Source organism: Dryobates pubescens, chromosome Z (assembly GCF_014839835.1).
Source record: "Dryobates pubescens isolate bDryPub1 chromosome Z, bDryPub1.pri, whole genome shotgun sequence".
Taxonomy (NCBI): domain Eukaryota; kingdom Metazoa; phylum Chordata; class Aves; order Piciformes; family Picidae; genus Dryobates; species Dryobates pubescens.
This window is the reverse complement of record NC_071657.1, coordinates 1,504,750-1,529,699: the sequence shown is the minus strand read 5'-3', so window position 1 is coordinate 1,529,699 and position 24,950 is coordinate 1,504,750. Positions and strand designations below refer to the sequence as shown.

General features: G+C 47.6%; 1 protein-coding gene across 3 annotated transcripts in view; it reads right to left on the bottom strand.

Moving 5' to 3' along the window:
- Window positions 1-24,950, bottom strand: part of DYM (dymeclin) — a 313,818-nt gene that overhangs the window by 113,282 nt on the left and 175,586 nt on the right. For all 3 annotated transcript variants that reach the window (XM_054179019.1, XM_054179021.1, XM_054179020.1), the window contains one exon: window positions 3,673-3,775. In XM_054179019.1, the coding sequence (XP_054034994.1) occupies window positions 3,673-3,775 (103 nt within the window). The remainder of the gene's footprint in view (window positions 1-3,672; window positions 3,776-24,950) is intronic.

Genomic DNA, 24,950 nt, shown 5'->3' with positions numbered 1-24,950 from the left:
ATCTCCTGATACTTCATTACAAACTACTCCCAGGACATTCTCAAAGGTCTTTTCCAACCTGGTTAATTCAATTCAATTCAATTCAATTCAATTCAATTCAATTCAATTCAATTCAATTCAATTCAATTCAATTCATTCAATTCAATTCTATTCTACTCTATTCTATTCTACTCTATTCTATTCTATGCTATGCTATTCTATCCTATCCTATCCTATCCTATCCTATCCTATCCTATCCTATCCTATCCTATCCTATCCTATCCTATCCTATCCTATCCTATCCTACCCTATCCTATCCTACCCTATCCTATCCTATCCTGTTCTATTCTACAGCTACTCTTCATTAGAGGGGACCTACAGGAAGGCTGAGGGGTGAGGGGCAATGGTTTGAAACTGGAGCAGGGCAGATGTAGGCTGCACATCAGGAGGAAGTTCTGCACAATGAGAGTGGTGAGGTTCTGGAATAGGCTGCTCAGGGATGTCTCCTGTCCCTGGAAATAGCCAAGATCAGACTTGATGTGGCCCTGGGCAGCCAGGTCTAGTTGGAGGTGTCCCTGCTGACTGCAGGGGGGTTGGACAGGATAACCTTTGGAGGGTCCCTTCCAACCTGATGCAATCTCTGAACCTGTGAAATGTTTCCTGTGAACCTGTGAAAATTTAAATGTCAGCAACCTCTGGGAGAGAAGTCAGAAGGCCTAAAACCACAGCTGGTGTCAGTCAGGAGCTCCACATGAATTGGGGCATGGTAGGACAGCAGGAATCCACAGGATAAACATTCAGGTGACTCATTTGCTGCAGAAACCCACATGCCTTCCATGTAACCCAAGAAACAGGTGGTAAGACAAGAGGAAATGGCCTCAAGTTGCACCAGGGGATGTTTAGGATGGACAGGAGGACAAAAGTCTTCCCCACAAAGGCTGTCCAGACCTAGACCTGACTGCCCAGGGCAGTGGTGAAGTCTCCATTCCTGCAGGGATTTCAAAGCCAGGAAGCTGAGGGTCATGGTTTAGTGGTGACCAGGCAGTGCTGGGTTAATGCTTGGACTTCATGACCTTGAAGGTTTCCTCCAACCACAATGATTCTGTGCCCCTGTGAGTCTCTGAATTACAGAGTGCCTCAGGTTTGTGTGGTACATGTCACCAAGAACAACTATAAGATGCAGCTTAAGAAGCTTGATGTGGATGAGGGCATTGAGTCCATCATCAGTAAATTTGCAGACAACACCAAGCTGGGGGCAGGAGTTGATCTGCTGGAGGGTAGAGAGGCTCTGCAGAGGGACCTGGACAGGCTGGACAGATGGGCAGAGGCCAAGGGCAGGAGATTGAACACATCCAAGTGCCAGGGGCTGCACATTGGCCACAGCAACCCCAGGCAGTGCTACAGGCTGGGGTCAGAGTGGTTGAGAGCAGCCAGGCAGAGAGGGACCTGGGGGTGCTGGTCGATGGTAGGCTGAACATGAGCCTGCAGTGTGCCCAGGCAGCCAAGAGGGCCAATGGCATCCTGGCCTGCATCAGGAACAGTGTGGCCAGCAGGAGCAGGGAGGTCATTCTGCCCCTGTACACTGCACTGGTTAGGCCACACCTCGAGTCCTGTGTCCAGTTCTGGGCTCCTCAGTTTAGGAAGGAGGTTGACTTGCTGGAATGAGTCCAGAGAAAGGCAACAAAGTTGGTGAGGGGTTTGGAACACAGCCCTGTGAGGAGAGGCTGAGGGAGCTGGGGTTGCTTAGCCTGGAGAAGAGGAGGCTCAGGGGTGACCTTATCACTCTCTACAACTACCTGAAGGGAAGTTGTAGACAGGCAGAGGTTGGTCTCTTCTCCCAGGCAGCCAGCACCAGAACAAGAGGACACAGTCTCAGGCTGCGCCAGGGGAGGTTTAGGCTGGAGGTTAGGAGGAAGTTCTATACAGAGAGAGTGACTGCCCATTGGAATGGGCTGCCTGGGGAGGTGGTGGAGGCACCATCATTGAAGGTGTTCAGGAGGAGACTTGTTGGGGTGCTTGGTGCCGTGGGTTAGTTGTTTGGGTGGGTTGGATTGGTTGAGGGGTTGGACGCGATGATCTTGAAGGTCTCTTCCAACCTGGTCTATTCTACATATTCTATGTTAGTTGATATGACTCCCAAATCATTAGATTACTGTTTCAAATGATCTTTTAAGCCCTTTTGTAAAATGTATTGGCTATTTTTTTTTGTGTTTAATTGCTAGCATTACATTTAATGCCAGAGGAACATGATACACGAGGTCTCAGGCAAGTACATCCTGTAACAGGCACTAACACTGAAAAGAACAGAGTTGTTATTTTCCTCATCAAAAGCCCTGAAAAAAACAAAACCCCAAACCACTTATAAATGCAGTGCTGGAAATGAGAAATCAACTTTCTTTTACACAGTATTGCAGTGAAGAGTTCAACTGAGTGCAAACCAAAGACACCTCAGTAGTACAAAGGTATTATTGAAGTCCTTGGAAGGCTTCTCCCTTCTTGTACCAAAACTAGAGATTTTTCCAACAAAGCCATGCAATTACAGTACAAAATTGTTGCCTATTTGTGGGTACTGGCTCAGCAAATTGAAGAGGGCTTCATGTATGCATGTCTTTAGAACATACTCATTTGCCCCAGGACTTCAGGGCTCCACTAGGAATTGTTTTCAACCATTTTTAGGCATTTTAACTTACAATGGGTGCCAAAGGCCTGTCCCTCACAATTCCTGACTGCATGGTTTGAGTATGCTGAAATAAGAAACCTGTATCAGCAGAGGTTTGAGAGCAGCTCTGGGGAAAAGGACTTGGGAGTGCTGGTGCGCAACAGGATGGCCAAGAGCCAGCAGTGTGCCCTTGTGGCCAAGAAGGCCAATGGCATCCCAGGGTGAATCAAGAAGAACGTGGCCAGCAGGTCAAGGGATGTTCTCCTCCTTCTTCAGTCTGCCCCAGTGAGGCCATATCTGGAATACTATGTCCAGTTCTGGGCTCTCCACTTCCTGAAGGACAGGGACTTGCTGGAGAGCACAGAGAAAAGGGCTACAAAGATGCTGAGGGAACTGGAATATCTCTCTTGTGAGGAGAGACTGAGGGAATTGGGGCTTTTTAGTCAGGAGAAGAGCAGCCTGGGGGGTGATCTCATCGATGCTGATCAGTACTTAGAGAGTGGGTGTCAGAAAGATGGGACCAGGCTTTCTTCAGCAGTGCCCAGTGACAGGACAAGGGGCAACAGGCACATGGGAAGAACCATTTAAACATGAGGAGGAACCTCTCTAACTTAAGGGTGACAGAGCCCTGGAGCAGGCTGCCCAGAGATGTGGAGGAGCCTCCATCTCTAGAGACATTCAAACCCGACTGGATGTGTCCTTCTTTAGGCGAACCTGCCTTGGCAGGGGGCTTGGCCTTGATCTCCAGAGGTCCCTTCCAAGCTCTAGCTTTCTGTGATTCTGTAATTGCAAGCTTCCAGGGCACATAAACCTCATTGCTATGAATAGCTGTGGTTTTGTTTTCCCACTTGTAAGCGCGGTGTTTGCTTTTAAGGAGAGACGTTCCAGACACGACATCACTCACACAGGTTCCTGTATTTTGGTGCTGGTGGCTGCTGGGCTGCCTCGTGTTTTGACAGAACCTCTGCATGTTTGGGGTTGTGCCACTTCCATTTAGAAGCAAAACCCACTGAAAGAGGCAGCCAGATACTCACATAATCAGGAAGCGGCGAGTCGTTTGAACCCAGGGAACCTCTCAAGGACTGCGTGGCTTGCTCCAGCACTTTGTTGTGTTTTTTGGACAGCAAAGAAAATAAACTGCAAGGGACAAAGAAAGAAAAAAAAAAAAAAAGAGAGAGAGAGGAAAAAAAGTATTAAAATGAATTCACAATAAGATTTTGAAACAGTTAAAGGCTACCCAGGCAGAAGAGATGTTTCGTTGTATGCACAGGCCTGAATAAAGAGGTTTTTGGAATGCACTGCACAAGGGTGACAGAGTTGACTTATTTATTCATCTGGGGCAAAGTGACAGCAGAATTCTAATCAGGAAGATTCTATACAATAAATGATGTGAAGAGCATCATAATTTCATGGTTAAGTTACACAGAATCACAGCAGGGTGGGGTGGGAAGGGACCTCTGGAGATCACCCACTCCAACCCCCACCTTGCTCCAGCAGGGCACCCCCAGCAGCTTGCCCAGCAGCACAGTGCCTTGGAGGGGTTGGAAGCTCTCCGCACAAGGACACTCCACAACCTCTCTGGGCAGCCTGCTCCAGCCCTCCAGCACCCTCACAACAAACAACTTTCTCCTCCTGCTCAGGCAGAACCTCCTGGGTTCCAGTCTGATGCCCCTTGCCCCTTGTCCTGTCCCTGGGCACCACTGAGCAGAGCCTGACCCCAGCCTCTTGCCCCCCAGCCTTTATCTCTTGCTGAGCATTGCTCAGATTCCCTCTGGGCTCAACAGCCCCAAAGGCTCTCAGCCTTTGCTCCTCACAGAGAAGCTCCAGGGCCCCTCAGCAGCTTTGTAGCCTCCACTGGGCTCTCTCCAGGAGTTCCCTGTCTCTTGATCTGGGGAGCCCAGAACTGAACAAACAGTTCTTACCAGTCAAACTGTAACAAAAGGGATGGTACACACCCCATTGCAGCTCCTGACCAGGATCTGATTGCTCAAAGACATGAGTAGATGAGGCACTTGGTGCCATGGTTTAGTTGATCAGATGGTGTTGGGTGATAGGTTGGACTTGATAGTCTCAAAGGTCTTTTCCAACCTGGTTAATTCTATTCTATTCTTTTTTAAGTGCAACACCTCATGCAATACATTGAGATATGTCTTTAAGCATATTGTGTGGTATTGAGTGGAATACCAGGAAGAATCCAGTCAGGAGCCTTGGGTATTTAGAGGCTGAGAAGTGCATTGTACTAGAAAATGCTCTTCAAAAGTGTTTTTAGCTTCATTCAAGCAATAAAGCATTACCTTGGCTTTATACACAGCCTGTGAAATCAGAGGTACATGCAGAGAAAGAAACACTTTTTTCATGCCCTTTGGAAAACAAAGAGGCATGGCAGTGGCATAATCTGATAGATGAAGAGAATGTAACTTGACTTGAGTGGTAGAAGGAGAGATGAGAAGTGGAAGCAGTGGACAAAGGTCACCAGCTCGTGCTCAGCAGCTTCAAGCAGTCAGATAAATCTGTAAAACCACTGGGTAACTCAAACATGGTTTGCAGTTCACTTTCCTTACTCTTCATCACTCCACAGGTCATGTATGTCTATGGGAGTACTAGAGGCCCACAGCAGGCTGCCCAGAGAGGTTGTGGAGTCTCCTTCTCTGGAGAGCTTCCAACCCCACCCTGGCCATTGTGCTGCTGGGCAAGCTGCTGTGGGTGCCCTGCTTGAGCAGGGGGGGGTGGACTGGATGCTCTCTAGAGGTCCCTTCCAACCCCAACCATGCTGGGATTCTGTGATATAATTTAAAAGGTTCTTCTGGCATCTTTTTTGGAGCATTACAGGACTCCTCAGGCTTTCCCTAGATGACATTGTTGGTTCTTAGAGGGTAAAATGCCCTGACAAATAAACACCAACAAACTTCACTATACCCTGAGCATGCTGCTCTTGGATGGGGTTTACACTTGGGATGAGCAGCAGTGGCAGGATCCTTGCTCACCAGAGCCAGCCACAAAATATTTAAGCTGGTTTAGTAAATGAAAAATCAGGTGGCAAAATATCACCTTCCAGAGAGCCTCTGTGTTTTGGAACTAGAGAACAGCTTCAGAGCTTTGCAAGCTTTCCTGCCTCAAGAAATGATGCTCAGCATTTGAAGAACTTCTCTTAAATTTACTTTATTGTTTTTATTATTATTTAAAATAAGTCATTGATGTGTTTCACAGAGAGGAGTAGTAGTAGATGCCTTGGAGTATCTGAGCCTGCCCCCTCATTGCTAGTCAAGAGCCTCAGGGAGAAGCTTTTCCAGCACTTCACCACCAGGAATTAAGTTATGCTTCTCATGTCTAAGAGCCAATTCCATAAATTCCCTAAAACCATTTCCCAACACCTCTTCAGCCAGATATTTTCACACCAGATTAACAGCTTCTTTCTAAGGAGAACCTTTGCTGCACACAGGACATCCAACTAAGCCAGATGAGAGCCCTCAAGAAGGTTGTTCCACCCTCAAGGCTCAGCCAGAACCTGCCAGAATGAGGAATGGGCTGAAGATGGCACAGCTGAAACCAGAGTCAGTACCAACTCCTGGTCCCAGCCTGGACACTGCTACTGTGATAATCACAAATGGATTTGGTGTTTTGAGGAAAGGGGATGAAAACTGGAATCTTATCTTTCTCTTTTACTCTACCCAATAGGGCCTGGACAAGAGATGTCATTTCTGAGGCCAAATGGCAACCATACACTAATACAAAGCTATTAGTCAAAGCCACTAGAACATTCCATGTTAAAATGAAGCAACACTGAAGGAAGATGTATTAGTGAGGCCACACCTGGAGTACTGGGTTCAGTTCTGGGCTCCTCAGTTCAAGAGAGACAGGGAAGTACTGGAGAGAGTCCAGTGGAGCCTACAAAGATGCTGAGGGGCCCTGGAGCATCTCTGTGAGGAGCAAAGGCTGAGAGCCCCTGGGGCTGTTGAGCCTGGAGCAGAGCAGCCCCAGAGGGGATCTGAGCAATGCTCAGCAAGAGATAAAGGACCTGGGGGGGGAAGAGGCTGGGGCCAGACTCTGCTCAGTGGTGCCCAGGGACAGGACAAGAGGCAGTAGGCACAAACTGCAACCCAGGAGGTTTCATCAGAACAGAAGGAGAAAATTCTTTGTTGTGAGGGTGCTGGAGGGCTGGAGCAGGCTGCCCAGAGAGGTTGTGGAGTGTCCTTGTGTGGAGAGCTTCTAACCTCCCCTGGGCACTGTGCTGCTGGGCAAGCTGCTGTGGGTGCCCTGCTGGAGAAGGGGGGGTTGGACTGGGTGAGCTCCAGAGGTCCCTTCCAACCCACTACCAGTCTTGGATTCTGTGCAGCACAGGCTTCATCCTTCCCCCCTGCACAGTCAGTCTGTACTCTCAGATGGAAATTGTTTTTTTTTTCCAGATCACAATTTGGATTTGCAATCTGGTCCCTGGTCTGAAGCAGCAGCACCCCTTCTCAGCTAGCTTCGAAGCCTCAGCCTTCACAGACACTGCCATCAGCACCATCTAGTGCTGTGGAGATAGAATACTCAGCTCCAACCAAGCTGGGGATGCTTACGGGGAGGTGCAGCAAGAGAAGGCTAGATTTGGTGTATGTCTGCTTCAGGGGATCATTTCACACACACAACAAAGGGGAGAATTTGGAGCAAAAAGGAAGAATTCGGAGCAAAAAGGAAGAATTTGGGGTAAAAAGGAAGAATTTGAAATAAAAAGGAAGAATTTGGGCCAAAAAGGAAGAATTTAGAGTAAAAAGGAAGAATTTGGAATAAAAAGGGAAGAATTTGGAGTAAAAAGGAAGAATTTGGAATTAAAAGAAAGAATTTGGAATAAAAAAGAATTTGGAATTAAAAGGAAGAATTTGGAGTAAAAAGGAAGAATTTGGAGCCAAAAGGAAGAATTTGGAATTAAAAGGATAATTTGGAGTAAAAAGGAAGAATTTGGAATTAAAAGGAAGAATTTGGAGTAAAAAGGAAGAATTTGGAATTAAAAGGAAGAATTTGGAATAAAAAGGAAGAACTTGGAGCCAAAAGGAAGAATTTGGAGTAAAAAGGAAGAATTTGGAATTAAGAGGAAGAATTTGGAGTTAAAAGGAAAGAATTTGGAATAGAAAGGAAGAATTTGGAGTAAAAAGGAAGAATTTGGAATTAAGAGGAAGAATTTGGAGTTAAAAGGAAAGAATTTGGAATAGAAAGGAAGAATTTGGAGTAAAAAGGAAGAATTTGGAATTAAGAGGAAGAATTTGGAGTTAAAAGGAAAGAATTTGGAATAGAAAGGAAGAATTTGGAGTAAAAAGGAATAATTTGGAATAAAAAAAGAAGAATTTGGAATTAAAAGGAAGAATTTGGAGCAAAAAGGAAGAATTTGGAGTTAAAATGGAAGAATTTGGAATAAAAAGGAAGACTTTGGAATTAAAAGGAAGAATTTGGAGTAAAAAGGAAGAATTTGGAATAAAGAGGAAGAATTCAGAGCAAAAATGATTTTCAACCAGCAGACTCTTCTCCAAAGAACACAAAGCATTTTGGCTACCAAGGAAATGTAAATATAACCACAGGAGTGGGACCAGGAGTTTGAGAAGCTGGTTCAATCAACACATGCAACGAGGGAAATGCACAAAAACTGGGTATTTTGCATGGAATTGAAACAGCAAAGAGCAACTTTGTTTTCTCTGGCAGAAATGTGGAGGGCTGGGTGGAAGAAGGAGCAAGGAAAAGGATGGAAGTCTATTTTTTTTTACACCCTGTTTCTGCTCCCTTAAATATTTTCCCTTATTTTCCAACTCAGTGTAACTCACTGAGCTGCAGTGCTTGCTTATGGCAGAAGTAAGTCCTTGGTGGGTTGATTTCTGCCCCCAAAGCAGCAGTCAGGGGGCATGCTGTCTTTGGCACCTTGCAAAGTCTTGCTTTCCTGCCACATCTCATCACCCTTGCAATGGTGATGAGACAAGACTAGGTGGGACAAGTGCCCAGAACACCAAAACTCAGGTTAAAAGAAAATCAACACAACTCTCTTCTTCATAAATCCAGCTCCAAAAAAACCATCCCTTAGAGGAGGGCAGGGATGCATAGGCAGCAATTTATACATCTTAAACCCCAGGGCTCAGTGCTGGGACCAGTTCTGTTCAGCATCAATGATCTGGCTGAGGGGATGAAGGGGCACCCTCAGTAAGCCTGGATATGACACCAAGTTGGGTGGGAGTGTTGATCAGCTTGAGGGTTGGGAGGTTCTACAGAGGGATGTGCACAGGCTGGACCAATGGACTGAAGCCAGCAGGATGAGGCTCAACAAGGCCAGGGGCTGGGTCCTGCCTTGGGTCATGACAATCCCCTGCAATACTCCAGACCTGGAGCAGAGTGGCTGGAAACTGACCAGCAGAAAAAGACCTGGGGGTGCTGGGTGACTGCAGTTGGAGATGAGCCAGGGTGTGCCCAGCTGGCCAAGAAGGCCGCCAGCATCCTGGGCTGGATCAGCAATGGTATGGTCAGCAGGAGCAGGGCAGGGATTGAGTACACATGTCCAATCCCAGGTTCAGTTTTTGGGACCCTTACACCAGAGAGGCCTCATCTGGAGTACTGTGTCCAGTTTCGGGCCACTCAATTTAAGAAGGACATTGAGACACTTGAACATGTCCAGACAAGGGCACCAAGGCTGGTGAGAGGTCTCAAGCACAAGCCCTATGAGGAGGGGCTGAGGGAGCTGGGATTGTTTAGCCTGGAGAAGAAGAGGCTCAGGAGACTTTATTGCTGTCTACAACTACCTGAAGGGAGGTTGTAGGCAGATGGGGGTTGGTCTCTTCTCCCAGGAAACCTGTGACAGAACAAGAGGACACAGCTCAAGCTGTGCCAGGGGAAGTTTAGGCTGGAGGTGAGGAGAAAGTTCTTCCCAGAGAGAGTTGTTAGCCATTGGGATGTGCTGCCCAGGGAGGTGGTGGAGTCCCCATCCCTGGAGGTCTTCAAGAGGGGATTAGACATGGCACTTGAAGTCATGGTTTAGTTAGTGATGAGGTGCTGGGTGACAGGTTGGACTTGATGATCTCTGAGGTCTTTTCCAACCTTACTGATTCTGTGATTCTGAGATTTGCATGAAATTCAGCTTGTAAAAGACCCATTTTACCCTCGACGAGCGCTGCCTTCTAAAGGAGATTCCACCAGTCACACCCTCGCTGTCTGCAAGTTTTGGGGTGTTAATTTGATTTTGGAGGTATGAATTCAAAACAGGAGGAGCAACACAAAAATGTTCTCAGCAACTCATGCAAGAGACCTTGAACATCCTCTAGCCATACCACAAAGCTGTTCCTCTGCCCGTAACAATGCATGAGATGAGTGCCAGTTCGTGCAGAGGTGGGAATTAAGATGATCCCAGACTTTCCCCTCGTGGTGCCTGAGATTTTTGCTGCACTAACAACCAAGCTGAGATTGAATTAAACAAAAAAAATATAAACATACAGTGTGGTCACACCAGGCAGCCCACACAAGTTGACACAGGGCTTGTCTCCTCTCTATTCCATTCTTCTCCATCAGCTCTCGTGCAGGCTATGGAGGCAGACAGTCCTTTAACCTCTCCCACCATGGACATTTCAAAGTAATACAAAATGGATGTTCAGAACCTTGGTCATTGGTACCTCCATCTGTATCTCACAGAAGTAATTGTAGAATGACATTTAGCAAGCAAAAAATAGATAGGTTGGAATAATAGCAAGATGAAACAACAGCTGGCAGCCATCAGAGATCTTCAGAACACACCATGGACGAGCTCAGCCAACAAGGAAGACTCAAGGCTGAACAACAATCTCAAGGTCTTGTGCTTCTGATTTTTAGGAATTAGTGGCCACCAAGTCAAGGCAGGGAGGGGATTCTGCTCCTCTGCTGGGCTCTGCTCAGACCCCCCCTGCAGTGCTGGGGCAGCTCTGCAGTGCTCAGCACAGCCAGGGAGCTGCTGGAGCAGGGCCAGAGGAGGCCACAGCAATGCTGGCAGGGCTGGAAGGGCTCTGCTGGGAGGCTCCAGGCTGAGAGAGTTGGGCTTGGGCAGCCTGGAGAAGAGAAGGCTCCCGGGAGACCTTCTGGTGGCCTTGCAGGACTTCAAGGGGCCTAGAAGAAAGACAGGGGACAGAGCTTGTCTGAGGGCTTGTTGTGACCGGACAAGGAGTGATGGTTTGAACATAAGAGAGGGAGATTGAGAGTGGAGAGAAGGGAGAAATGTTTGAGCCTGAGGGTGGAGAGAGCCTGTCCCAGGCTGCCCAGAGAGGTAAAATGGCAGCATCCCAGGTGAGGTTATGTGGGGCTGTGATCAACCTGCTCTGTTTGCAGATGTCCCTGCTGACTGCAGGGGGGTTGGACTGGATGAGCTTTGGCGGTCCCTTCCAACCCCAAATCCTCAGTGGTCTCTGAACTCCCTCTCCAGAGACGGAGTTTTCAATTTCACACAAGGCTGAGCTTCGACCAGGGCCCAGACAGCTGCAGACTAAACAGCAGTGGCTGCCTGAGTGCAATTTCATTATGTGTTGTTTGCACACACAATACAATTCCATCCAGCAACACATGAACTTCACCCTGTCTGAAAGCCAAGTCCGCAAAGCCTATGGATCCACGAGGGGGGGGGGGGGGGGGGGGGGGGGGGGTAGAATAAACAACAACAACCACAAAACCACCACCAATCAATAATGGGAACTCATTTAACAATATTTTTTTCCCAGTTCACCAAAAATCACAAGACAAAAAAATTATGTGGTGGAAGGTGGGAGACAAAATAGAGCAGCTTCTGTTACAGGGTAGAAGGACTCTCCAAAGACACCTTGACAGGCTGGACAGAGTCCAACAGGACAGGTCCAAGTGCTGGCTGCTGCACTTTGGTCACAGCAACCCCAGGCAGTGCTACAGGCTGGGGGCAGAGTGGCTGGAGAGAAACCAGGCAGAAAGGAACCTGGGGGTACTGGTTAATGGTAGGCTGAACATGAGCCAGCTGTGTGCTCAGGCGGCCAGGAGGGCCAATGGCATCCTGGCCTGCATCAGGAACAGTGTGGCCAGCAGGAGCAGGGAGGTCATTGTGCCCTGTGCTCAGCACTGGTTAGGCCACACCTGGAGTCCTGTGTCCAGTTCTGGGCTCCTCAGTTTAGGAAGGAGGTTGACTTGCTGGAAGGTGTCCAGAGAAGGGCAACAAAGCTGGGGAGGGGTCTGGAGCACAGCCCTGTGAGGAGAGGCTGAGGGAGCTGGGGTTGCTTAGCCTGGAGAGGAGGAGGCTCAGGGGAGACCTTCTTGCTCTCTACAACTACCTGAAGGGAGGTTGTAGCCAGGTGGGGTTGGCCTCTTCTCCCAGGCAACCAGCACCAGAACAAGAGGACACAGTCTCAAACTGTGCCAGGGGAAGTTTAGGCTGGAGGTGAGGAGAAAGTTCTTTCCAGAGAGAGTTGTTGGCCCTTGGAATGTGCTGCCCAGGGAGGTGGTGGAGTCACCATCACTGGAGGTGTTCAAGAGGGAACTGGACCTGGCACTTGGAGCCATGGTTTAGTAGTCAGGAGGTGTTGGGTGACAGGTTGGACTTGATGATCTTTGAGGTCTTTTCCAACCTTATTGTTTCTATGATTCTATAAGTTCTTCAGAAGAATTGATTGAAATGAGAAGTTTTAAGTAAATCTAGACATAGAATTTGCCAAAACCTGGAGCTCTGGACAACGAGAAGGGGAGCAGTGTACATCATTTAAAGGAATTAAACAGGGTGACCCAAGGTAATGGCAAGCTAATCCTCAGTGTGATCAGAGTCTCAGAGTGGGAGACAAGCAGTGGACATTTACAGAGGAAGGTCAGATGGAGTTTTGTGACAGAAATAGAGGAATTGGGCTTCTCCCAATCCAAATCAACAATGAGCTTCCCAGGAGGAAAGACCTTAAATTACCTGAATTCAAAGGCTGAGAGACCTGAGGCTGCTGAGCCTGGACAGGGAATCTCTTGAATACTGATCAGTAGCAAAGCGTGGGGTGAAAGAGGCTGGGGCCAGACTCTTATCTGTGATGCCCAGCTACAGGAGAAGGGGCAAGGGGCACAAACTGGAACCCAGGAGGTTGCATCTGAACAGGAGGAGAAAGTTCTTTGTGTGAAGGTGCTGGAGGGCTGGAGCAGGCTGCCCAGAGAGGTTGTGGAGTGTCCTTGTGTGGAGAGCTTCCAAAACCCAGCTGGCCATTTTGATAATGGGCAAGCTGCTGTGCTTGAGCAGGGGGTGTGGACTACATGATCCCCCAGGATCTCTTCCAGCCCCTACCAGTCTGGTATTCTGTGTTTGTGTGCTGAGTGGAGAATGACTTGAGGACTGCTTAGCATCATGCATTTGAAGCTTAGAAATTCAGATGTTCTGAATCTTTTCTCCTCACCCTCTTGCTCCCCTCCTTCAGAAGTAAACTGCAAACAAGCTGAATGACAGAAACACAAACACTATCTGGTTGATGGGGGGGGGGGAGGGAGGGGAGTGGGACATAAATCAGTTTCAGGGATCAAAAATGGTGATGATAAATGTTCTCAAACAACCCAGCACCACTCCGTGCTGTTCCTGTGCTCAGCTCTCAGAGAGATGCCAAACTGCCACTATTGTTCTCCACTTTAAAGAATTAAATATAAGCTCTAAGCACCCTAACCATGTCATGCAAATACTCCTAAAACAATAGAATTTTGTAATGCCTGCATGGATGCCACAATCATATGGGGGGGGAGGGGGAGGGGGAATAAAAAAACCCAAACCAACAAACTACTTTATATAGCAAGCTTTAAATATATCTTTGTTTTCAGACCTGGCAGCTGAAATTCAAAGCCATACCTTAGTTCCTGCATATGGAACACTGCTGGGTCCCTCAAAGGAAATAAAACAAATGCACTGAGCTACTTAAGTAAGAATAAGGGATGAGGTGCCACCCAGAGGGGGCTGGACAAGCTGGAGAAGTGAGCTGGGGTGAGCTTCATGAGGTGCAAGAAGGCCAAGTGTAAGGTCCCACATGTGAGATGGGGATAGCCCCAGTATACTGATCTGTACCATGAACCCCCATGATGGGGATGCAGGGCTGGAGAGCAGCCCTGTGCAGAAGGCCTTGGAGGTGCTGGGGGTGCAGAGCTGGCCAGGAGCTGGCACTGAGCACTGCCAGCCCAGAGCCAGCCCTGTGCTGGGCTGACCCCCAGCAGTGTGGGCAGCAGGGGCAGGGAGGGGATTCTGCCCCTCTGCTGGGCTCTGCTCACACCCCCCCTGCAGTGCTGGGGCAGCTCTGGAGTGCTCAGCACAGACAGGGAGCTGCTGGAGCAGGGCCAGAGGAGGCCACAGCAATGCTGGCAGGGCTGGAAGGGCTCTGCTGGGAGGCTCCAGGCTGAGAGTTGGGCTTGGGGAGCCTGCAGAAGAGAAAGCTCCAGGGAGACCTTCTGGTGGCCTTGAAGTGCTTCAAAGGGCCTCTAATAAGGACAGGGACAGAGTTTTTCTGAGGGCCTGTTGTGACAGGACCAGGGGTGATGGGTGGAAACTAAGAGGGGGAGATTGAAAGTGGAGAGAAGGAAGAAATGTTTGACACTGAGGGTGGTGGTGAGATCACTGGCCCAGGTTGCCCAGAAAAGAGGTGGAATCCAGGTGAGGCTGTCTGGGGCTGTGAGCAACCTGCTCCAGCTGCAGATGTCCCTGCAGACTGCAGGGCACTGGACTGGATGAATTGTTAATTCCAACCCAAACCAGTCAGTGATTTTATAGTCCTGTATGCAGTGACTGGTGGCAGCAAGTGGGGCAGCCTTTCTGTGAGCTGTGGAGAAGTGCCCTGCAAGCACTGAAGGAACCAAGCCCTGGGACAAATCCCTTTAGGGTGAGTTAAGTGCAGAAAAGTCACTAAGCTGTCAAATACCCCTGTCCACTGGAGAGCCCTGGAGGCATCTTGCATCTGAGTTACCCAAGCTGTAACAGCACATAATCAGAAAGAATAGCCCTGGAGAACATCTAGGAGATAGGTGGGTCAGTTTTCTCCATGGTGGGACACTGTTTTGACTTACTTTAGCCCTGCTCTAAGTCCTGGGAGACATCTGGGATTGCAGGAAGGAGAAGCTAACCTACTAAGATATCAAATTGTTAAACAAAAGAATAAGCATGCACTCTGTATCTTCCTGTGCCCAGGGAGGTGGTGGAAGCCTCATCCCTGGAGGTGTTTGCAGCCAGGCTGGAGGTGGCTGTGAGCAACCTGCTGTAGTATGAGGTGTCCCTGCCCATGGCAGGAGGGTTGGCACTGGCTGATCCTTGAGGTCCCTTCCAACCCTGACACTTCTGTGAGTCTGTGATTCAGCTTCTGCTGAATAAAGCTTTGCTGTATTTACTATTTGGTCCATCTGGCTTGTGGAGATGATGTGAAACCAAGAGACAGCCATGGATAGAAATGAAATGCTTTCCACAGGCATCACTGATGGAACACCAATGAGTGTTTAAAGGACTAGAATGAAAAGGGCTTCTCCCAGGTAGGAAAAAGGGCAGTGTGAGGATGGCATGTTTGACTTTTCTACTTGGTGATCAGAGTTTGTTTGACCTTTCTGGTCTAGTGTCTTCTCAAAACCATGTTTGTCCCCTTGGAAACAAGCTGTGCACCTCAGCAGCCTGCTCCTTCAGGGAAAAGTCCCAAAGCCTCCTCCCAAATGAGTTTAGGACATCTGAGTAAATAACCAACCTCAACTCTATCTTCCTGTTACAGAATGAGCATCAGAGAATGTTCTTTTGATTCTACAGTCCTCAAGTCACAGAATCACAGAATCACCAAGGTTGGAAGAGACCTCAAAGTCCAACCTGTCACCACAGACCTCATGACTAGACCATGGCACCAAGTGCCACATCCAATCCCCTCTTGAACACCTCCAGGGATGGTGACTCCACCACCTCCCTGGGTAGCACATCCCAGTGATGAACGACTCTCTCTGGGAAGAATTTCTTCCTCACCTCCAGCCTAAACCTCCCCTGGCACAGCTTGAGACTGTGTCCTCTTGTTCTGGTGCTGGCTGCCTGGGAGAAGAGACCAACACCCTCCTGGCTACAGCCTCCCTTCAGGTAGTTGTGGAGAGCAACTACCCCCTGAGCCTCCTCTTCTGCAGGCTAAGCAACCCCAGCTCCCTCAGCCTCTCCTCATAGGGCTTGTGCTCAACCATAATAAATGAAGCACTCCAAGCCCTCTTCAGTTCACAACAAAAGCTCCTCACTAATTTTAAAGAGTATTATCTGCCCCTGCTCTGCATATGAACAGAGATCTGTAACTGATGTGCTATGAAGGTATTCCAAGTTTTGTCTCCTGAAGAAATTATCTTGTTCCTAAGTGGAGAGAGAGGCAGTCACTGCACACTTGTAGAAAGAGAGGCTAAGTAAACACAGAAGCAACTCCAGAACAATTAATGGAGGCTTTGCATTAACAAACAGGATTTCCTGTTAAAATGGAAACAAGAAGACAAAGAGACTCTGAAAAACAGAAGCAAGGAATCTGATGTGGTGAGACAGACCTAGATATTTACAAAAGTAAGCCCAGAGTTTAATTTGCAGAGGGCAGGAAATGTGCTATTCAATTGAAGGCAGCTCATGGACCCTTCCCAACCAGCGCTGGGAAATTGGTGTTCCTATGGCTAAAGAAGTAAAAGGCACAGAAAGCAGTGAAACCCTTCCCTTTGGTACAGATAATTTCCTTCCCCTTTTGTCTGGCATGCCAGATAACATCCTTGTAGTTCAAGTCAAGGGACAGAGGCAGGGGAAGGTGAGGAGCATCGCCGGGAAAGAACAAGTTCCTAACTGCACATCGTTACCTATGACACTCAGGAGGGCCAGCAAGGACAAGTGCAAGGTAACCCCCAGTGTATGTCCAGGCCATGGGATGCAGGGCTGGAGAGCAGCCCTGTGCAGAAGGCCTTGGGGATGCTGGGGGTGCAGAGCTGGCCAGGAGCTGGCACCAAGCACTGCCAGCCCAGAGCCAGCCCTGTGCTGGGCTGATCCCCAGCAGTGTGGGCAGCAGGGGCAGGGAGGGGATTCTGCCCCTCTGCTGGGCTCTGCTCAGACCCCCCCTGCAGTGCTGGGGCAGCTCTGCAGTGCTCAGCACAGACAGGGAGCTGTTGGAGCAGGGCCAGAGGAGGCCACAGCAATGCTGGCAGGGCTGGAAGGGCTCTGCTGGGAGGCTCCAGGCTGAGAGAGTTGGGCTGGGGCAGCCTGGAAAGGAGAAGGCTCCAGGGAGACCTTCTGGTGGCCTTTCAGGACATCAGGGGGCCTAGAAGAAAGCTGGGGAGAGACTTTTCCTCAGGGCCTGTTGTGACAGGACAAGGGGTGATGGTTGGAAACTAAGAGAGGGAGACTGAGAGTGGAGAGAAGGAAGAAATGTTTGATGCTGAGGGTGGTGAGAGCCTGTGCCAGGCTGCCCAGAGAGGTGGGAGATGTCCCATTCCTGGTAACATCCCAGGTGAGGTTATGTGGGGCTGTGAGCAACCTGCTCTAGTTGCAGATGTTCCTGCTGACTGCAGGGGGGTTAGACTGGATGAGCTTCAAATGTCCCTTCTATAATAAACTGAATAACCAGACTGCAAGCTAGCAGGGACTGAAACCCCCTGTGACAGGGCATTTAGCCAAGTTCCATATATCTGCTGTATTTTTCTCTAACCAAGTGAGTGCCAAGTGGCAAACTAAATTCAGGAAGGATTAAAACTATGGGTGGAAATGTGTGCAGTCCAGGATAAACAGAACAAATGTTTGTAAGGCTCAGGCTAATTATAAGGTTTATTCAGAGCTAAATATCACTTAGATCTGCCTGAAGTGTCTCAGGACATGGATGCAATTCCTTTCCATGTTCCTTTCCATGCTCCCTGTTAATGTTTTATAAGAGCACCAAATGGGCAATAGGGTCCACAACATTTCCAACTCATCCACTCGCTCTTAATTCAATAGGATTAAGTGTTTTGTAGCTGCTGAGAGAAGACATTTGTCTTGAGTTATGACCAGACTCTGTGGGTGAGAATCAGAGGAAATTGCTGGAGAAAGCTGCCTGAGCAAAACTCCCACCCAAACCCCCAAAGACAAGACTCTGAACAATGAAACCAGAAGAATGCTACAAAGACACCGCTGCTGGGCAACCTAAGGTCCAAATCCTTGTCCCTTGAGCAGCTTCCATTTGGCATGGCCTTGCTCAGGCACACTGCTGGTGTGTCTACACATGCATTTCATAGAATCATAGACTTGTTTCAGTTGGAAAAGACCTCTAAGATCACTGAGTCCAACTGTGAACCCAGCACCACCATGGCCATCAAACCGTGTCCCAAAGTTCCATGCCTGTTAAACACCTCCAGGGATGATGACTCCACCACCTCCCTGGGCAGCCTGTTCCAATTCCTGACCACTCTTGCAGCAATGAAATTTCTCCTAACACCCAATCTAAACCTCCCCTGGCACAATTTCAGGCCATTTCCTCTCAGTCTATCACTAGAGAGCAGAGACCAACCCCCACCTCACCCCAGCCTCCTTTCAAGGGAGTTGTAGAGAGCCATGAAGTCTCCTCTCAGCCTCCTCTTCTCCAGGCTGCACAACTTCAGGTCTCTCAGCTGCTCCTCACAAGTTGCTCATCTAGACCCTTCCCCAGCTTCCTGGCTGTCTAATGGATGTGTGTTTGGTCCCTGCTACACTTACAGACAACTGCCCTGTCTCTCTGTGCTCACCCTGGCTGGAAGGAATCTGGATTCACACTAGGAGTTACGACTCATTCCATATGCAGATCACAGGGTATGTGCCTTGTTAGCAGCCAGGACATTGTGATCCTGGGCAAGCTGCTGTGGGTGCCCCTGCTTGAGCAGGGTGGGGGTTGGACTGGATGATCTCCAGAAGTCCCTTCCAACCCCAGCACCATTCTCTGTTTCTGTGTAACTTAACCATGAACTTAGGATGCTCTCCACATTGATTACTGTATAGGATTTCTGTGATTAAGCTTAATGCCTAATACTAAATCTTTCTTGCAGAAGCATAGCAACACTGTGCTTCAAAAATAAACCTCACAAGTACAAACTGCTGACACCCTGCATTGTAATATCAACACCAATCCCCCTTTGTTGAATTTCTGGGGATTTATGTACCTAGACACAGACCTGCAAAACACAGCCAGTCATAAATAAGCTCCTTTCCAAAGCAAGACTCATGTCCAAAGAGAAGGGAAATAATGAAATGTGTTATCTAATCCTGTAAGATGCCCATGTCATTGGAAAGGAAAAAAGGAAGGAAGGGAGAAAGGAAGAGAAAAAGAGAGAGAAAGAGAGAATGAAAGAGAAAGAGAGAAAGAAAGAGAAAGAGAGACAAAGAGAGAAAGAAAGAAAGAGGAACAGGAATATGAACAGGAAGAGGAAGAGGAAGAGAAAGAGGAAGAGAAAGAGGAAGAGAAAGAGGAAGAGAAAGAGGAAGAGAAAGAGGAAGAGAAAGAGGAAGAAAAAGAGGAAGAGAAAGAGGAAGAGGAAGAGAAAGAGGAAGAGAAAGAGAGAGAGAGAGAAAGAGAGAGAGAAAGAGAGAGAGAGAAAGAGAGAGAGAGAGAAAGAGAGAGAGAGAGAGAGAGAAAGAGAGAGAGAAAGAGAGAGAGAAAGAGAGAGAGAAAGAGAGAGAGAAAGAGAGAGAGAAAGAGAGAGAGAAAGAGAGAAAGAGAGAAAGAGAAAGAGAGAGAGAAAGGAAGAGAGAGAAAGAGGAAGAGAAAGGGAGAAAGAGAAAGAGAAAGGGAGAAAGAGAAAGAGAGAGAGAGAAAGAGAGAAAGAGAGAAAGAGAGAAAGAGAAAGAGAGACAAAGGAAGAGAGAGAAAGAGGAAGAGAGAGAGAAAGGGAGAAAGAGAAAGAGAGAGAGAAAGGAAGAGAGAGAAAGAGGAAGAGAGAAAGAGAGAGAAAGACAGAGAGGAAGAGAGAGAGAAAGAGAGAAAGAAAGAGAGAGAAAGAGAGAAAGAGAGAAAGAGAGAAAGAGAGAAAGAGAGAAAGAGAGAAAGAGAGAAAGAGAGAAAGAGAGAAAGAGAGAAAGAGAGAAAGAGAGAAAGAGAGAAAGAGAGAAAGAGAGAAAGAGAGAAAGAGAGAAAGAGAGAAAGAGAGAAAGAGAGAAAGAGAGAAAGAGAGAAAGAGAGAAAAAGAGAAAGAGAGAAAGAGAAAGAGAGAGAGAAAGAGAAAGAGAGAGAGAAAGGAAGAGAGAGAAAGAGAAAGAGAGAGAAAGTGAGAGAGGAAAAGAGGACGAGAGAGAGAGAAAGACAGAGGAAGAGAGGAAGAGAGAGAGAAAGAGAGAAAGAGAGAAAGAAAGAGAAAGAAAGAGGAGAGATAGAAAGAAAGAGAGAAAAAGAAAGAGAGAGAAAGACAGAAAGAGAGAGAAAGGGAAAAAGGGGGAAAGAGAGAAAGAAAGAAAGAAAAGAATCTATCAAGAACACTGGTTTTAATTATTTATTTTAAGGGATATATTAATAGCCCTCAAAATCCAACGGCAGCAGAGGCCGAGCAAAACAAGGGATAATGAAGCATTTCGTAAGAGTTCAGTTCGCTACGGGAAAGGCTACAGTTAGAATGATCCACACAGAGGTTAACTTGGATTTAGGGAGCCCCCAGCCTGCCCCTGCCCAGTTCAGTACAAATCCTGTGCCAACATCCTGGGAAGTCAGCCCATGGCATTTTATTAATTCCTGTTATTCAACAGATTCCTTCTTTTGTTTCGGTTTGTTTTGGTTTTTCCTTCCTTTCTTTCTTTTCTTTCTTTTTCTTTCTTACTTTCCTTCTTTCTTCCTTATTTTCCTTCTTCCTTATTTTCCTTCTTCCTTACTTTCTTATTTTCCTTCTTTCTCTCTCTCATTTTTCTTTCTTTCCTTTTCTCTTTCTCTTTCGTTCCTTCTTTCTTTCCTTTCATCTTTCTTTCCTTTCTTCTTTCTTTCTTTTCCTTCTTTCTTATTTTCCTTCTGTCTTTATTTTACTTTTCTATTTTCTTTCTTTCCTTCTTTGCTTATTTTTTTCCTTATTTTCCTTCTTTCTTCCTTATTTTCTTTATTTTCCTTCTTCCTTATTTTCCTTCTTCCTTCCTTATTTTCCTTCTTTCTTACTTTCTTATTTTCCTTCTTTCTCTCTCTCATTTTATTTCTTTCTTTCCTTTTCTCTTTCTCTTTCGTTCCTTCTTTCTTTCCTTCCTTCTTTCTTTCCTTCTTTCTTTCTTTCTCTTTCTTTCTTTTTCTTTTCTTTCTTTCTTTCTTTCCCTTCTTTCTTTCCCTTCTTTCTTATTTTCCTTCTGTATTTTACTTCTTTAGTTTCTTTCCTTCTTTGCTTCTTTCTTTCCTTATTTTCCTTCTTTCTTTCTTTCCTTCTTCTTAGTAGCTACAGCCTCTCAGCAGCACCCAAGCCCATTCTAATCTATGTGTGAGAAGTAACACCTGGGCCTGTCTGCTTTATTTCAGGAGCCTGAACAGTAAAACTTCTCTTCCTAGGATCACATCCTAAATTTGGAGAGTTCAGTGATTTTCTCCTCCTTGTTCTACCCAACGTAAGAGGGAAAAACAACCTGTGCAGCTCTACAGCAAGGACCTCTAATGGTCACAAACACAGCTCCTGAGCACAGCACCGGTGGACAGAGAACATAATATGGTCTGTAGCATCTACAGCATCTATCAAGAAGGCCAACAGCATCCTGGCTGAGCACCACTAAGAGTGCCACTGCTGCTCCTTCATCACCAGGACTGGGGCACGGATCGTACTCCAGCCCTGGGCACCACTGAGGCCTCATCTCAAATCCTGAAGTCAGTTTTGGGTCACTCACTCCAAGAAGGACATTTTGCTGCTGGAGCATGTCCAGAGAAAGGCAATGAAGCTGGTCAAGGGTCTGGACATAGGTCTGGTGAGGAGCAGCTGAGGGACCTGGGGTTGCTCAGCCTGGAGAAGAGGAGGCTGAGGAGAGACCTCCTGGCTCTCTACAACTCCCTGAGAGGAGGATGGAGCCAGGTAGGAGTTGGTCTCCTCCCAGTTAACAAGCAGTAAGACAAGAGGAGACAGCCTCAAGTTGCACCAGGGGATGTTTAGGTTGAACATGAGAAACAATTTCTTCTCCCAAAGGGTTGTCAAAGCCTGGCCCAGGCTGCCCAGGGCAATGGTGGGGTCCCCATCCCTGGAGGGATTTCAGTGTGGTGGTGCTGAGGGCCATGGTTTAGTGGTGACCTGGCAGTGCTGGGTTAACAACTGGACTCAGTAACCTTAAGGTTCTCTTCCAACCTAAATGATTCTATGATCCTACAGAATCTTTTTTAGAAATACATTACAGATTGTTTGAAATGCTTTAACCACTCATCACTGCAAGAAGATGACAGCCTTGGAACAGACTACCTGCAAGCCTTGAAGGAAGGAAAAATGTTTGGAGTACTGAATTCGCCCAGCTTTCACCTCCATCAGCAGCACTGCTCCCCCAGACAACAAATACAGGCAACCCAAACCACCAGGGCTCACAGCAGGAAGAGGCTTGTCAGCAACCCAGAGGAGCCTCCTCTTTGACCATCCCTTCATCATCTATAAAAATACTTTCCATAATTAGCAGGAAGCCCATCTCACCCCTTGTTTCACAACCCAACCTAGACAGAGCTATGCTGTAATCACATTTTTCTTCTAATTATTACTACTCCCCCCCGCATAGTTCACCTGCCAGGGTTGGGGTTTTTTTGTGTCATTCTGTTTTTAAGTTAAAAAAGGTGTTAAGGGTAAGATGTGGAAACATGAAGAGGCCTTATGTAAGGGAAAGCAGATTTCATTTTAGGTAACACCTCAAAGTTATTGTTCATTGCCTTTTACCCTCCCCCCCCCATCCCCAACCAGGAAAAAGATCATTATTTCCCACATGCTCCATCATCCCAAATTACCTTCACTCCTGCATCAGAGAGGTTATTTCACTGCCTTCAGACAAACACACTCAAAGACTGAGGATTGGTGGGAAAGCTGATACAGCTTTGATTTAATGACTTCCTTCAGTGAACTTGCAGTTGTGCAATACTTCTTTTTTTTTCCCCATCTTAAGAACCCAACATGATATATTCTTATTTTGAGTCCCAGTCCCTCAAGTTGCACAGTAATTCAATTTACATTGTCTTCCATTTATTTGGAAATTAACCTCATTCCCACAGAGGAAAAGAGGTTGAGCTCTTCAGCTTTAACTCCCACTCAGTTTTATACATCCTATTCCCCTGGGCACTCCTTTAAGCCTCTATCAACTGAAAAGAAAAAAAAAAAAACCCCACCCCAAAACCTTCCAAATTCCTCAAGAAAAACAAAACAAACAAAAAAAAAGAGACAATAAATACCCTCTCCCAAATGTACTTCTTGAAAAGACAAATCTCTGTGATGTTCCAGGTCATTCCCTGTTTACCCCACAGAAAACGGTTCCAAGAACTGATGAAGATCATTGGGTTTCTACTCTGTGCTGTACAAAAAGCAAGGACAAGCCTTCATGGGTTGGGATGTTGGTTCAGAGAATCACACAATGGCAGGGTTTGGAAGGGACCTCCAGAGACCATGGAGTCCAACCCCCCCTTGCCAAAGTAGGGTCACTTAGGGCAGGTCACACAGGAACACATCCAGGTGGGTTTGGAAGCTCTCCAGAGGAGACTCCACCACCTCTCTGGGCAGCTTGCTTCACTTTACTTCACAGCAAAGAAGTTTTTCTCATGCTGAGGTGGTACCTCCTGTGATTATGTCCATTGCCCCTCACCCTATCACAGGGGCATCACTGAAAAGAGACTGGCTCCACCCTCCTGACAGCCACCCTCACATATTCCATAGAATCATAGAATCAGTCAGGGTTGGAAGGGACCACAAGGATCATCTAGTTCCACGGGCAGGGACACCCCACACTAGATCATGCTGGCCAGAGCCTCATCCAGTCTGGGCTTAAACACCTCCAGGGATGGGGCCTCAACCACCTCCCTGGACAACCCATTCCAGGGCTTCACCACTCTGATGGGGAAGAACTTCCTCCTCCCCTCCAGCCTGAATCTCCCTACCTCCAGCTTCATTCCATTCCCCCTAGTCCTATCACTCCCTGAGATCCTGAGAAGTCCCTCCCCAGCCTTCTTGTAGCCCCCTTCAGATACTGGACCTCTCAAAGTCCTCTCAAAGCCTTCTCCTCTCCAGACTAAACAGCCCCAGGTCTCTCAGCCTTTCTTCACAGCAGAGAGGTTCAAGTCCCACAGTCATCCTTGTAGCTCTTCACTGAAGTTTCTCCAGCAGATGCCTATCACTCTTGAATTAGGGAGCCCCAAACTGGACACAATATTCCAGGCGTGGTCTCACCAGGGCAGAGCAAAGAGGTAGAAAAACCTCCCTTGACCTACTGACCACACTCTTCTTAATGCACCTAAGTACACTCTTGTCCTTCTTGACTACCATAGCACATTGCTGTTCCATGGATAACTTTTTACCAACCAGGGCTCCAAGAACCTTCTCTGCAGAGCCACTCTCCAGCAGGTCACCCCTCAAGTGACCCCAGCAGGTTGCTGTGCAGGAGGTTGCTTCTCCCCAGGGGCAGGACCCTACACTTGCTTTTGCTGAACTTCATGAGGCTCCTCTCCACCCAGCTCTCATCCTGTCCAGGTCTGGCTGAACAGCAGCACAGCCTGACAGGGTGTCAGCCACTGCTCCCAGTGCTGTGTCATCAGCAAACTGGCTGATTCCCCTCCACCCTGGGAAAGAAATGACACAGCTGAAGAGCAAGGGACCAAACCCAAAGTGTATTTCACTGGGGAATGCAGGAGAGACTTATCAATACCTTCCTGAAATCCAGCTTACCCAGGTGACAACCAAAGGCTTCCAAAGATGAGCTCTCACAACCAAGATGGTGCAATATGGGTTAACCTAAGGACAAAGCTACTCCAGATACTAGGTCAAGTGTAAATGGGATCAGTAGGAAGGCTCTCAAAAGTAAAAACAAGACAATCACAGGAATTTCAAACTAAGCCAAGCTGATCATAGAACCACAGAACTGCTTTGGTTGGAAGAGCTCTTTCACATCATTGAGCCTCATGGTTAACCTAACACTACCAAGTTTGGTGCTAAAACATGTCCCTCAGCACCACATCTACATGGATTTTGAACACCTCCAGCCATGGGGACTCCACTACTGCCCTGGGCAAGCTCTTCACAAATTGTTCCTCATGTCCAGCCTAAACCTCCCCTGGCACAACCTCAGGCCATTTCATGTTCTCCTATCCCATGTTCCCTAGCAGAAGAGCCCAACCCCCACCTGCCTCCAACCTCCCTTCAGAGAGTTGTAGAGAGCCAGAAGGTCTCCCCTCAGCCTCCTTTTCTCCAGACCAAACAACCCCAGCTTCCTCAGCTG